The 14,017-nt window shown below is 40.7% G+C and overlaps 2 protein-coding genes across 9 annotated transcripts in view; one reads left to right on the top strand and one right to left on the bottom strand.

Annotated features, from left to right (window-relative positions):
- Nucleotides 1–14,017, top strand: part of LOC128520658 (cathepsin K-like) — a 287,992-nt gene that overhangs the window by 24,889 nt on the left and 249,086 nt on the right. The window lies entirely within an intron of this gene.
- Nucleotides 1–14,017, bottom strand: part of mef2d (myocyte enhancer factor 2d) — a 55,229-nt gene that overhangs the window by 20,343 nt on the left and 20,869 nt on the right. For all 8 annotated transcript variants that reach the window (XM_053494981.1, XM_053494983.1, XM_053494982.1 and 5 more), the window contains exons 2-3: nucleotides 7,062–7,500; nucleotides 5,003–5,206 (exon numbers count right to left, since the gene is read on the bottom strand). In XM_053494981.1, coding sequence (XP_053350956.1) covers nucleotides 5,003–5,206; nucleotides 7,062–7,115 — 258 coding nt within the window. In that variant the 5' untranslated portion in view covers nucleotides 7,116–7,500. The remainder of the gene's footprint in view (nucleotides 1–5,002; nucleotides 5,207–7,061; nucleotides 7,501–14,017) is intronic.

Below are 14,017 nucleotides of genomic sequence, written 5' to 3' on the forward strand. Positions count from 1 at the left end.
CAATCACTGAGACATTTATATGTATTGTTACTTTTGGTGCATTATATCAAGTTTTCTTGCTTAAATTTAACACTATGACTTACTGAAACTGCAACATATAGAGAAAGCTGGAAGGAGAAAGACAGTGTGACAAAAAAAGAAATGCGAATAACGAGACATCCTGGTGAAGCTTTGGCATGGAGTGCTCGTATTTTTAGAGGAGTTCCCACACAGTCTATCCCATAAGAAGCCTTCCTGGTGTGACTCCAACCCAAAAGGAATAAAGGTCTCTGACCAGCACACATCCTCCGCTCACTCACTGACAGCTCTCGCAAAAAAAAAAAAAAAAAACCTCATGAAAAGCCAACAGAGTCAATGCTAGCTCCAGAATGATTAGAGTTCTCCATAAATAAAAAAAAAAATCAATATAAAAAAAATTATTCCATAAGAAACAAATGTTTTAAACTTAAAAAAAAAATGGCCTGATACTGTATAGTTTATTTCAGGTTGTATTTTTTTGGCAAAAACCTTGGATGCTTGAATTAACGGAACTTGAATTAATATTTATTAATACCTTTATTATTTTATATATTATTTATATATTATATTATATTTGGTGTCACTAGTAAAAAAAAAATCATATTATTATTTCTTGATAAATGATCTGATTTCTAAAGTCAATAAAAATTGTCATCATTTGACAAATAAACAGATGGATGGAAAGTCGGAGCACGCAGAGCCGTACAGTTACTTCCGTGCTCTACTTGTGCAAATTAAGCTGAGGTTTGCAGAAATGACAGCGAAGTGAAGGGAAAAACATCACCATCAGGCAGTGATAAGGGCACCAATGCAATCCTGTTAATTCACACTTTTTTTTGCTAAAACACACACACACTCACACACACAGAGCAGAGCAGAGCATGTCAGCTGATCTGCTTGTCTCTGGGCCTGGGCCATCTGTTCACCTGTCCCTGTGCTCCTCTCTCTGCTGGCTCTCTCTTTCATGTGGCCGACTTCTATTGTGTTGCCAAGGTAAGATTCCCCTGCAGAGCTCCACGCGCTCTGAATGGTTGGAGCTCCTGTTTACTCTCTTCCGCCCCTCCCCCTCGGTTTCCCTCCTCCCCTTCTCTTCCTTCCTGCTCTCCCAGCCTTCATAAGCCTACTCTCATTTATCCTCCTCCCTTCTTTTTCCATTAGCTGCTCTCTCGTTCCCTTCTTCTTTAAGCACCTCGTGCTCTCTTCCCCTGTTCTTATGCTCTCCCACGACTATTTAGCCTGACTCATTCCTGTCCTCTTTTCCTCCTATCTATCCATCCCTGCATCCTGCCACCCTTCTCGAATTCCGAGTGCCTATTTTCCTTTCGGAGCCTCGTGCTCTCTGTCTTGTTGGCGTGTATGAGGGCGTTTGGTGTGGGTTGCTGTATGTGGAGGCAGAATGTAATGTCATGTCCCATTTGTGCTATGCCGAGTGTGTGCTGGGCCTCTTGGCGTCCCTGGAGAACATGTACCCAGAAACGGCTTTGCTATGGCCAGGCAAACAACAGAGGCACTACACAGAGAGGCACAGATATTTCCTCCTGTACGCCTACCTCGACTGTGGCTCATTTTTGAAAAGCGCTTTTTTCTGCATTAGTGTGCCCATGATTTATACATGCTTCTAATGTAACTTCTCCACCGGCGACTTGGATAGCAGTGTACATAGCTTGGGGCTTTTGAGGGGAAGGAGGGGTAGTAGGAAGTGCTTCATAAGGTTGAAATGAGTCACTGCGAGGATATTGCTAGCTTTTAACTGACAAACAAGTTTGTTTTTTTCACTGTTTAATATGGAATTTCACTACCATGCTGCCCATTTACAAGTGACACGTGTTAGTAAAGAAGCAAGGTAGTTAATCTGTGGCTACTGGCTAAGGTGTCAGGACCATAAGATCATCCTGGTCCCCTACTGTCATGGATGTGGATGAGGATGAGCATAAGATGTTTCTGTTTCTCCACACACGAATTACACAGGGATGTGCTGGGTCACACAAATACCATGGAGACGATCAGATTAGGATCTGGTGTGCTCTACAGGCTCTTACGCTACTCTCCAGCTCTCCTTTCTGATCTTAGTTTGAAACCACCACCAAGCACTGAGGTTCCAGAACCTTTTGAGAAACTAAAGATGCTGCAACTCTCCTGAACAAGTAGTGCACTGTTCCTGGAAAAGTCCGTAGTTCCGGATGTTATGTAAAATAACAGAGGTGATGCAAATGCATGCACGAGTAGCGCAATGGATATGACATTTCAGCATGTGGCAACAGAGCTAGCACGGAAGATAAGACTGATGTTGTGTTGCCCTTTAGTGTAACACTTTTACCCAGCTGTGTGCACAAAGTGTGAGTGCAAAAGTAAATGCCATACCACGCCTGTACAAAATCAGCACGTGGTATGCTCCTACATGCTAATCGTGGTTTAGTTATTCAGCATTGATTGCATTTGATCTACCAAGCCATTTGCAATGTGGCAAGCTCCAGGAGCACTTGCTGCAGAGAAAAGAACTTACGCTGGATAACTGATAAAGATCGGGAACAGGTTCTTCCCTTGAAAACATGCATAAAGTTTTTTAGTTTATGAACTGGCTCCCGTGGTGGAGGACTGTCTGCTAGAGCTGAGGACTACACTCGGTTGTTTGCACTATAAAACTGATAACTATGCTTTAATATTCTTAATATTTTAATATAAAATCTCCTCTTGTCTTAATTAAGCATGGTTCCTGGGAATAAGTTGTTTAGCCGCAATGTCTCTTGAGTTGTACTAATAATCTGCTTAACACCAAAATCTTTACAGTCTCACAACATCTGCAGCCAGATCCATTCCGCTTAGGGTCTTAAAGAAGGGAATTTCTCCCTGCTTCTTCCCTTAGTCCCTCATGGTCCTCTTGTTCCTGTCCTCCATGTTATTCTTCTCCTTTTTCTTACTTCATCTTGGTCCATCTCTTGACACTTGCTCCCTCTTTCTCATGTCCCTTTGCTCTCTCATTGGGAGTTGCAGTCAGGCGGATTAACACACTCTGGCAGGAAATGCAAGCCACACGCGCACACACACACACACACACACACACACACACACACACACACACACAAAGCTTTGTGCGAGACTCTGTGAGAATCTGGTGAGTGCACATACATATGCATGACTGCACAGTCATCCAGCAGTATGATGGGATGTCTGCCTATATGTATATATCAAATTTGGCCATTAATTCAGGTAGAAAATGAGGTAAGAGCCTTCATGACACTTTACAGATCAGCTGCATTTTTAAATATAAGTTCCGTACGGGAACGGACATGTATTTTGGAGCCACTGAAGGGGAGGACAGTGTGGCGCTGTCGTGTGACTGGACTAGTTCCTCGGGCCTTGATGCTGGACGTCAGGGCGAGTGGAGCCCCTTCCATAGCACACTCCATCTCAATATTACATGAAGCAGCTTTCTGGTCGACTGCACACTAAAGCCCACACACACATACACACGCACGCAATTACCCAGTCAGCCTTGAGCTGATGTGGCCCACAGCGGCACCGACACCCAACACCTCTACCACATCACATGTGCACTCTTCCTCTCTTACCCACATATACATGCATATACCATCTGCAGCTGTAGCCAATAAGAAGCATGCACATCTATCGCCGTGGCCTTCTGTCATGAGAAAGACACGTACTGCTTTCTGGTTTCTCACCCTTACGCAGTCAACTAACAAAGTATGTATGTTCTCTCTCCCACATAGCTCTCGGATGCTTCTTTATAAGCGTAGGCATCTATGCATTCATTTGGATCACAGGAGCTGCTGTTATTTAGCACATATTCATGTATAGCAATGAATTCTAAAGCAAAGACTTTCTACACTTGTGTATGTTTGTAGCCATGTCTTAAATTGCTCCTAACGCATAGGGTGTGAGGCTTGTGTGTGTGTGTGTGTGTGTGTGTGTGTGTGTGTGTGTTTCAGAGTACTTGTGAGAGTCTGTAGCCCTCTCTTTCAGGCCAAGGCCAGGGGGAGCTCGGAGGTCCAGATGTCCCTACCTCTGCTGTCCCACCATCTTCCAGGCAAGCAGCCAGTGGCTTATAGAGACCCACAGGCCTGTAAAGGTTGCCTACACCTGCAGCAAGCTGCTCGCTAACTCACGGGAGGCCATGACCCTTAACACTTGCTCTCATTGATTCTGAAGTGTACAAGCCCATTCCTATCCACGCTAAGAATGAACACTTACCCTGCACTGATAGGGAAGAAGACAATAAAGAATTAAGGAGAGAAGAAAAATAAAATGGGAATGAAAGACTTAAGATTAACTATAAACAGCATCTAAAGCTAAGATAAATTTGCTCAAAGTCAGTCAGGTATGTTTACATGCACAGTAAAGACAAGCTATGGTTATATCACTGAGTTACTGATCAGAAGATCGGCGGTTCGATCCCCAGCTCCACCAGGTTGCCACTGTTGGGCCCTTGAGCAAGGTCCTTAACCCTAACTGCTCTAGGGGCGCTGTATCATGGCTGCCCCTGCGCTCTGACCCCAGTTACGCTGGGATATGAGAAGAAGCAATTTCCCTCTGGGATCAATAAAATTCTCATTATTATTATTATTATTATTATTATTAATAACTGGTTATAGCTTGATGAGGGGATTTAACTGCATTACACAAGCTGGGCAAGGAAATCAATTTATTGATCGAAGTATGTCTGACTCTGCTACGATAGGTGGCCATATGCCCCTGTGTCTAATTAAATTCTACTGTATGTACAAGGAGAAGCTTGACTCCCACCCACATCACACTTTGAATTTAATACAGTTTTAGTCCGACTATAATGTTTACCTTTGTTTTTTTCAGGTGGGCTAACACAATTATTAATCACATCATGTACATGTACTGACTATTATAATGTCAATAAGTCTGAGACCTAGCTTCTAATCAGCCAGGAGCTACAGTATGTAAATCAGTGCGTTTAACTTATTAAAGTAAAAATGTGTGTCCATGGCCGCATTACCTCTATGATGTCCGCATTGGTCCTGCTTTCGTGAGGCTCGTTGTATTCTGTGTACTTGAGCAGCACTTTGTCCATGTCGGTGCTGGCGTACTGAAAGAGCTTGTTGGAGTGGTTGAAGATGATGAGGGCAATCTCACAGTCACACAACACACTCAGCTCGTAGGCCTTTTTCATCAGGCCGAACTTGCGCTTGGTAAATGTCACCTGCCAGAGAGAGAGAAACGTGGAGAACAAACAGATACTGTATGAGCGAGGATGCAGAGGAAAAAAAAAAGTAGGAGAGGAGAGAAAGTCAAATATATAAAGGATACACATGCAATCGCAAAAAGAAATAACCCGTAACGCATACACATGTTTTTTAACAACAGTTTTACACTCTTGAATTGATTTTATCAGATATCATCTGTCTAATTTCATTTACCTCTGACAAGAACTAGCACCCCTCCATATTACACTGATGCAACTCTGGGGAAAACTTAAAATCTGGTGCCCTTTGTTTCTTTTTCTTGTCTTCCCCGCAGGCACGAATCAAATTATTTCCAACTTGTTTCCATAGGCATTAAATCTACCCTCTTCTAATCAGACCTTCTCCATCTGCACCTCCATGTAAATACAGAAACGTGTGTGCGCGCGCGCACGCACACGCACACACACACACACGCATACAGAGAGACAGACAGACACAGATGGAGTGCCACAAATAAAGATCTGTATTGACCATATTCCATCTGCTGAGATACAGCACCCTTCTAAAGGCTCGCTTAAAACAATGGGACTGAACGCACACACATACATACACACACATATACACATACACATACAAACATAATATCCTTCCAAAACCAATATTATCCAAAAAAACTGCAACATTCGTTGTAGACCGTCTATTTTTTTTTTTTCAATTCAAACTGCTTGACCATGAGAAAGAAAGGTCTTTAGGAGATCTCTGCGATTGGCAATTTCAAAAAGCTGGATATTTGCAGACTAGAAAAAAGGAGCTTTTCTTTGTAAAAACAAACGATCAAAAGATTAAGAGACTACAAACATATTAACAATATAGAAGAATCCAACTTCTTTGTTTTCCCTGAGACAGGAGGTGATGGATTTCTTATCTGTTGAATGTGAAATTTAACACAAACAAGTGTATGATAATTGGCATCAAAAATAGACTTGCAGGTAACCAATAGCAACATAAGAAGTAAGGGGGGAAAAAAGGGTGCATTTGTGGCATGTGGTAGGAGCAACGACCTGGTTCTTCTCACTTCTTATTTCTTTCCAATTAACCTCGGAGCTGTGAGCTTATCTACTGATCTGTACACATCACGCTCTCACCTGCTGCCACCAGTGCTGGATTTCTCATGTCACTCTGCAGATGCCTCTACATACACACGTCTCTACGAGTTTGTTTTATACGAGAATTACTGCTAATCAAAGTGAAGAGGGGAAATTTTTGCTTTTTTTTGTATGTGTGTGTGTGTGTGTGTGTGTGTGTGTGTGTGTGTGTGTGTGTGTGTGTGTTGCTGAGTATTGATTTTAGACAAATTAGATCAGATACATTTAAACTAAGAGTAAATATGATTTTATGTTTTTAGACCAAGCTGAAATACAGAAATTAAAAGATTGATGTAATTAACTCATGGATCCTTTGAATAGATTAAAAAAATGTATTCTGCACATTTGAAGGAGAACAGAGCTAACTACGGTCTAAAAAGCAGGCCAGTTAAGTATAGACACCTGGAACAGTCAGAATGTCACTGCAGGAGTCAATGAGACCTGGAGGGATTTTAAAAACTGAAGGGAAAAAAAACTAATTATGTATCTAAGTAGAGAAAAATAAAAACAGACATAGTTCTGCAACTCATTCAGACCAACTGGCGGTAAAATGGGTGAGAGTTCAAAAAACAACAAGTAATGCAGCTATTAAATTAAACAGATGGTATAATTTAGAGTAAAAAAAAAGACTGCTAAATACGACAAACTGTACTCGTTTTGGGTTGAGGGAAATAAAACCATTCAACACACACTTAAAAACACAAAATAAACATGCCTGACTTCTCACCTGTCTGTTCCGTTCGTCTGTGATTCGCTGGATCTGGATCTTTTTCCTCCCCATGGCTGTTGTGATTGGCTGGGTGGTGGTGGGGGCAGGGTGGAGCCCGGGATGAGATCAGATGACAAAGGTTGTTGGCGTCCTGATGAGCGTACAGGACCGCAAATGGCAATCAGGTGCCTGTCTTTTTCTTGCCCACACACTGTCCCTCACTCTCCCTGTCCCACCTGTCTGAAGCAGCTGGGCTCGTGACTCTTCCCCCACAGCGAGAAAAAAAAGAAGTACGTATGTAAAGAAAGGAGCGAGGCCTCCTGGCAGAGCCTTCAGTTCACGGTGTGCTCAGGCTGTAAATCATCCGCTCTGGGTCCGTACCGTGTTCCAATCCACCTCGAAAAAAAAATTATGATGATGGGGATGAAGATGATTATGATGATGATGAATTATGGACCTAAAAAAAACAAGAAAGCAAAAGAGTTCGACTTGAAAACAGGCATAGTCTTAAAAAAAAATACATAGAGTATTTTACATTCTTTTTTTTTATTTAGTGCTGTAAATATTCTTAACTGTATCTGTATACAGACTTAAACCTGAAGTGGGTGTGGCATAAACAACAAAGACTGGCATTTTGGAAAACAATGGTAGAAATGCCAGCACTGCCAGCATTATGCGCAAATTGCAATGTCACTCCAGTTAATAGCTCGTCTTTACCCTTTATAAAGCACTCACTGAAAGTTGTACATTCTAAATTTTAAAACCTTTTTTTTTTTTTACTTAAAAATTATTTAAATTAAAAAGAAAAAATTATATATTGTTAAGAAATGCCAGTGAAATTACCACATATGGTACCTCACCTGCCTAAGGTAATTTTTTTTCTCCAAAAAAGGTTGTGTAAACACATACGTCAACAAAAAACATTATTGTGCAAAAAGAAATGAACTTATAAAATGCTTGTCTTATGCCAGTGGCTGTGTAGTGTATATGATATGTTATTAAAGATGATTGTCTCAGTAATGTTTAACTTAACAGCACGAGAATGACAGATAGTAGTGACAATAAAAGTTCAAATACATTGATGGTAACCATGCTCCTGATAAACATGGCCTTGCCAGAGGACCTCTCTTTGACCCTTACGTGTGGCCCCTAACCCTCGAGTGCTTCCAGTAAAAGGACATACCAAGTAGATGTCAAGCTATAAAGCATGGAGTGGCACTCCTTTAGCTGCAGCATCCCAGAAAACATAATTCAGTCTTGATTTGTTAACCTTTTTGTTCATAAAGAGCGTAGACTAGCTTTAACAAATAGCCTTACAGCCATATCTTAGCCATTTATTTAGCTTTTCTTTTTTTAATAGGTTTTCGTAAAGTGTCTGTAGTCTCCAGTTGTTTTACATTAGTGTATTAGTTCTAATAATAATTGTATTATTTTGTATTAGTGCTGATGATTTGGTGAAATTACTAATTAATCTTCCAATAGCTAAAAAAAAAGGTGGGGGGGTGTAGTAGAAACATGCAGCAACCATGAAATATCTCTAGTGGAACGACAAAACGCCACAGTCAGCTACAGTCAGGTTTGCCGAATATATATATATATATATATAAAAAAGTTCAATATTTGACAAACGCTGTGCTGTCTACATCAGCACCATTTAGTTAAATTATTAATTAAATAAATAAATCATTAAAGAGGTTTGCCAAAAAAGGAGGAGAAAGTAGCAATGCATCTTGAAATGCTATGCATGTTTAATTGCTTAATAAGCAGACAAAAAGTCTTCTTCAGACAACAGCCAAGTAAATCTGTGCTAGACTGCAGAATGAGCAGCAGGATGAGATGGAGAAGACACTCCTCTGGAGGTTTGCATTTCCCTTGGAGCTGTTAGGGCAGGAGGAGGTGAGCTGTGCTGTATCAGCTTCATTAGAGACATCACAGCCACATCACTGAGGCTCACTGACCTTCGGCAGGATACCGTATCCCCGACTGGGCATGAGGCATGTGACTATAAACTGAACCACCACGCAGGTCTGTGAGCACACACTCAAAACATGTTCACAAAACCCAGCAACAGTGCAAATCTAAACTGTATCTGTTATAATATTAATTATATAAACATTTCCAATTTCCTCCAGTCTTTCAAATGTGAGAACTAATAATCAAGCTTTTGAGTTGTATCCTTTACTATATGTGGAAAGTGTATACAGCAGTTCGGATAAAAATAAAACATGCTAAAACAAGCACTAAGCACAGACGGGAGTGTGTGCGGGAGTCGGGACTTCCGCAGTCAGCACATGTCTGAATGAATGGAAGCATGAATGAGCTTAATGCTACCTCAAAATAGACATGTGGGCTACGATAATTTTAAAACCTGCTATAACTATCTCCGCCTCAAAAAAAGGCCTTAAAATAGTGTTCTATATTTACACACAAATCCAGACTGCATACACACTCGCATGACTGGAGACTGGAGCGCACGCTCTACCACAGACGGCACGGCATCAAGGAAGAAGGATTTCCCCTCATCATTACTTCAAAGAATGCCCCCTGAAGTCTGAGGGAAAGCTGAGATTCGGGATTTATCCTCAGTTTAAGAATTCGGCAAAGCCATATCGACTGCGCAACATAGAATTTTAGATGGACTACATAAAGTGGATCAGATTGGGATGGGCGGCTGTTTCATATGGGGTAGAATGAATACCAATTTAATGGCTGACCAGCAGCTTGAGCGGCATTACTATATTTATATTTATCGATATGTATATAAAATGTGCCACTAATAGAAAAGTAGATAAAAGCAATGTTTGAGAGAATTTTGGTTTAGATCTGAATTTTATCACGATAATTTCAAATTAATAAACTTTTTTTTATAGCAAAAGTGAAATTGTCAAGAGACTGGCTGGGAAAGAGATTTTTGCTAAACAACAAAACATTTCCCTTTTTTCTACACTCTGCATCTCAAATCTCATATTGTGTATTTGTGATACAATCAGTACAATATTAAGACACCAACAACATACCAGAACTGTCAAACACCATAGCATAGAAGCACTCAACAACTGCAGCTTTTAGCTCTTTAATTCGGCAAATGATCCCAGGGAGACTGTCCTAGTGCACTTCAGTGTTGAGGGGGCACAACAGACTCACTTGTAGCTAAGATGTTAAAATTTAAAATACTGCTAAAACTAATAAATACTAAACCCTAGCACAGGGCAACTTGAAAGCAACAATAGATTAAAAGGCGGTTTGGGATTAAACCTTGGGGTTGGACATTTTTAATAACTTTATGGGCATGAATCTTATTGAACAATGTACTATTCTACAGCGTTATTTAAAAATATGTTTGGTTTATGTGAGGACTGTGCCTCAAGTTAAATGTTAAATTTGGGGTTAATCAAAACACACACACACACACACACACACACACACACACACACACACACACACACACACAAAGCTTCTGGGTATTGTGGAACTGTCGCCGTAGCTCACTTTATTTCATTCTGTGGTACAAAGTGGTTGGTAAATGTGACACCATCACATGCATTCATGCTCTGGAGAGATGTTTGTGGTGACCGTCCTTTCTCTGTGGTTAGAGAGTATGTGCTGATAGGAAGAAAAGACTCGTCCGACTTCAAATGCGCTGCTGCGGCCAGCACACATGAAACGTCTTCTTTATCTACGAGACGCTAACCTTTAACCCCGGGAGCACAGAGCAGACTCTGATTCCCAGCAATGATCTGAAGCACTCAGACCAAGCACAAAACTGTTCCACTGCATAGCTGTCTCAAAGGGAAAAGGAAACCTGCATTCCGTAAGGCTTATACATCAACCGACAGGTTCTTTTGAATTAGTGGAGAGGTTTTTCAGACAGACTGTCAGACAAGACTTGGCATGGCACATCTTAATGGAGTTCACCGACCAAGACCATTTCTATATAGAGTTTGAACTCACAGGTAAAATGGATTGAAGCTCAGTGGAATCAGAGTTGATTTCGTGAAGTAATTGACACTTGGATGTTGGTTTCATTGGATGTTGGACTTTTTCTAGAAGGCGTTAGAAAATTAGATCAACAAAGTCTCTTTGTAGGAAAGCATTGTGGGCAAAAGTGCTTTCAAAACAGCTTGATTAAAATCTAAGTTACAATAAGAGTACAGTAAGTACAGAACCGTTAGACGAGCAATTTGGCACAGAAAGGATACAAGAATAAAAGGGTAGAATCAAGATACTTATTACATATGGACCAAAATTACTTCAAAACCCACAAAATAAAAAGAAAAAACATGCTTAAAATAAGCTAAACAACAAACACAGCAAATGTTTGTGTTATTTAGATTAACAATCCTCATTAAATGCTTTATTCTGAAGCAGAGTTACCTTGTGATGTAGTTACCTGAATGACTGCTCCCCCACCCCCCAAGTTGTAAGTTGCACAACAGAAAAGTGCTTGCTTTATTGCTAGGAGATTGCTGGTTCCCAGTGATGCCATAATGCAAAAGACAAAAATAGAGAGGTGGCCATGTTCTGTGGCATTTCTCTCTTATTGTCAAACGCTGAGTCAATAAACAATTGCTGGTTTCTGTGAACTCATGTATGCAGAAGAGGGTAGATTTCGTCTAAGGCTATGTTGACATTACAAGCCACATTACTTACACATTCAGATTATTATTTTTTTTGGTTACATCAGGTTTGCATGTCATGACGGTTCACTTTTATGATTACTACTGACTGTTATCTGACTCCAATGTAGACGCATCTGTACTCTGAAATGACACACAGGCATAACTCTGCACATGTTCTCTGGGTGTAAAAACATGTTTGTGTGAGCACACAACTTGTTAATTTCGAACAAGTGTGCAATTTTAGAACAACTATATTTGTGATTTTGCTTTGGAGGGTGGCAAGGAGTTAGTTGGCTATATTCGGTGAGGTCCAGAAAAAGAAAGAAAGCCAGACACCTCACTTTAGCTGTTTTAGCAGCTATGAAATTTTGGACACTTATCTAATCTTGGACCACACAGGAAAGTGACTTAGTTCGAATCTGAAAAACATATTATTTGTGTATTCAGACAGCCCTAAAAAATATGATCATTATGGTAAAAAATTCAGAATTGAGTCAAATGGTACTGGTCATGTGAACGCTGCCTAAGTGATGTAGCACATGTACCAGTTTGAAAAACGGGGTAGTAGTAGTTAGCCTACACACTTCGTGGTCTATAACTGTTATGTGAGGCGAATGAGGGACCAGAAAGTGGGTGGGAAGTACCACTTTCATATGACCAAATTGGAAATCCCCCTAAAAAAAAGAAAAAAAGAAAATGTTTTATTTTTTTACACAACTGACCCATTATTCTGAACTAAAGGTTGATTTATTAATAACAATCTTCAACCCAGTCAAAACAAAACCAGCGTTTTATGGCGTTTATGGGAAGGCCTAAATGTGCTAAAGTAATGTCATGGCAATAAACTCAAACAGCACCCAGCTCCTGGCATCACCGATGGTCATGTTTTTTGGTGCTGGAATACAGCCGATTGTGCAGTCTGACATCTGGCTCTTATTTGCATTTTGTGGTGAAAAGTTGTAAGTTGAGAAAAAAAGAATGTTAAATGACTCCCTAATACAAATACATACACAAGGATAATATAAACAACTCCAAAATTGCTCAAAAGGATCACATTTTCCAATTTATCTTAAGAACAATGTTTGTAAATCCGACTTTGTAATCAAGATCAAAACGCGGCACAAACTGACAGCAGTAAGATACCCAGATATCACTGGTGCACTGAGTAATATATAAGCACTTCCACAATGAGAAAGGCATGCTGCTTGTGCAGGTTGTTGGCGTTTGATTATGAGCTGACTGCGGTGCTCTGGATATGTCTGAGAGAGATTATTGCAAGCTATATAGCTCAAAGACAATTTAAAGCGTTGCCTGTTTAGGAGCCAAATCTTCCCTTCTTTTCTCACGCCTGCTTATTTTGATGGCAGATACTTGTGCGACACTGAGCTCTGCTTCTCGTCCTACACATATGATGTCACCTAGGCACAGAAAGCTTCGGGAATACTCTCACAATGGCAATAAAAATAACACCATTCAACCCTAATTTTAACATGCGTCAGGTACAAAAGATACTGGTATTCATTTTATTATCCTAGTGATTGTCCCACTGATAAGTGATACATCATTTTTATTAATCTCCCCAGTTAATACAATATTTAATGACCATGTACTAAAAAGACTATGACAATACTGATAACAAAATAATTTTTTATCTGCTGAGGAACTAATTAGACAATCACCAAAATAATTACACCACCACGTCTTTACGTACTACTGCCTGAGAGGAACCTTATCAAACACAGTGCTGCTGCAATCCATCTTATGCTGACGTGCTCTGAAGCACCCAAGTTCCACTTGGATAAGCACAGAAGGCGCACATCCATGTGTGGGCATACGCCATTCTGTGCAACTGTGTGAGTGCGAGAACATGTAATCTCCTCTGCAGGGTGTGAGAGAGAGAGTCCAGTTTTGTCATCCCTGCCTGGAACTGAAGGCAGAGTAGCCTGGGGCTTAGAGATAAGAGCCAGCGCCTGGACTGGGACTGGAATCGGGCCAGAGCGTTGAACAGAAATCCATCACCTTTGCAGCTTAGCACAGGATCCCCGTGTACTGAACAGCACAGTTGTCAGATGTTTAATTCAGCTGTTTGCAAAAGAGCTGCTTCACAAACAACACCCAAACCACAGCTTGTTCAATGACAGTCATCGACAGCCATATGGTGCCAGTCCTGGAGCTGGTAAAAGACTCGAGACTGACGCAAAAACACTGGAGCGCGACAAGCAAGCACAGGCTCCAATATGATGTACTGGGAAGATCTAAGTTGGATTGTGACTCTGGGTGAAAATGAGATTCGCACTTTAGATTATTACAGTAATTCAGAAAAAGCAGAATGTAATATTCTGTTAAACTGGGCAA

This window comes from Clarias gariepinus, chromosome 4, assembly GCF_024256425.1.
Source record: "Clarias gariepinus isolate MV-2021 ecotype Netherlands chromosome 4, CGAR_prim_01v2, whole genome shotgun sequence".
Classification (NCBI taxonomy): domain Eukaryota; kingdom Metazoa; phylum Chordata; class Actinopteri; order Siluriformes; family Clariidae; genus Clarias; species Clarias gariepinus.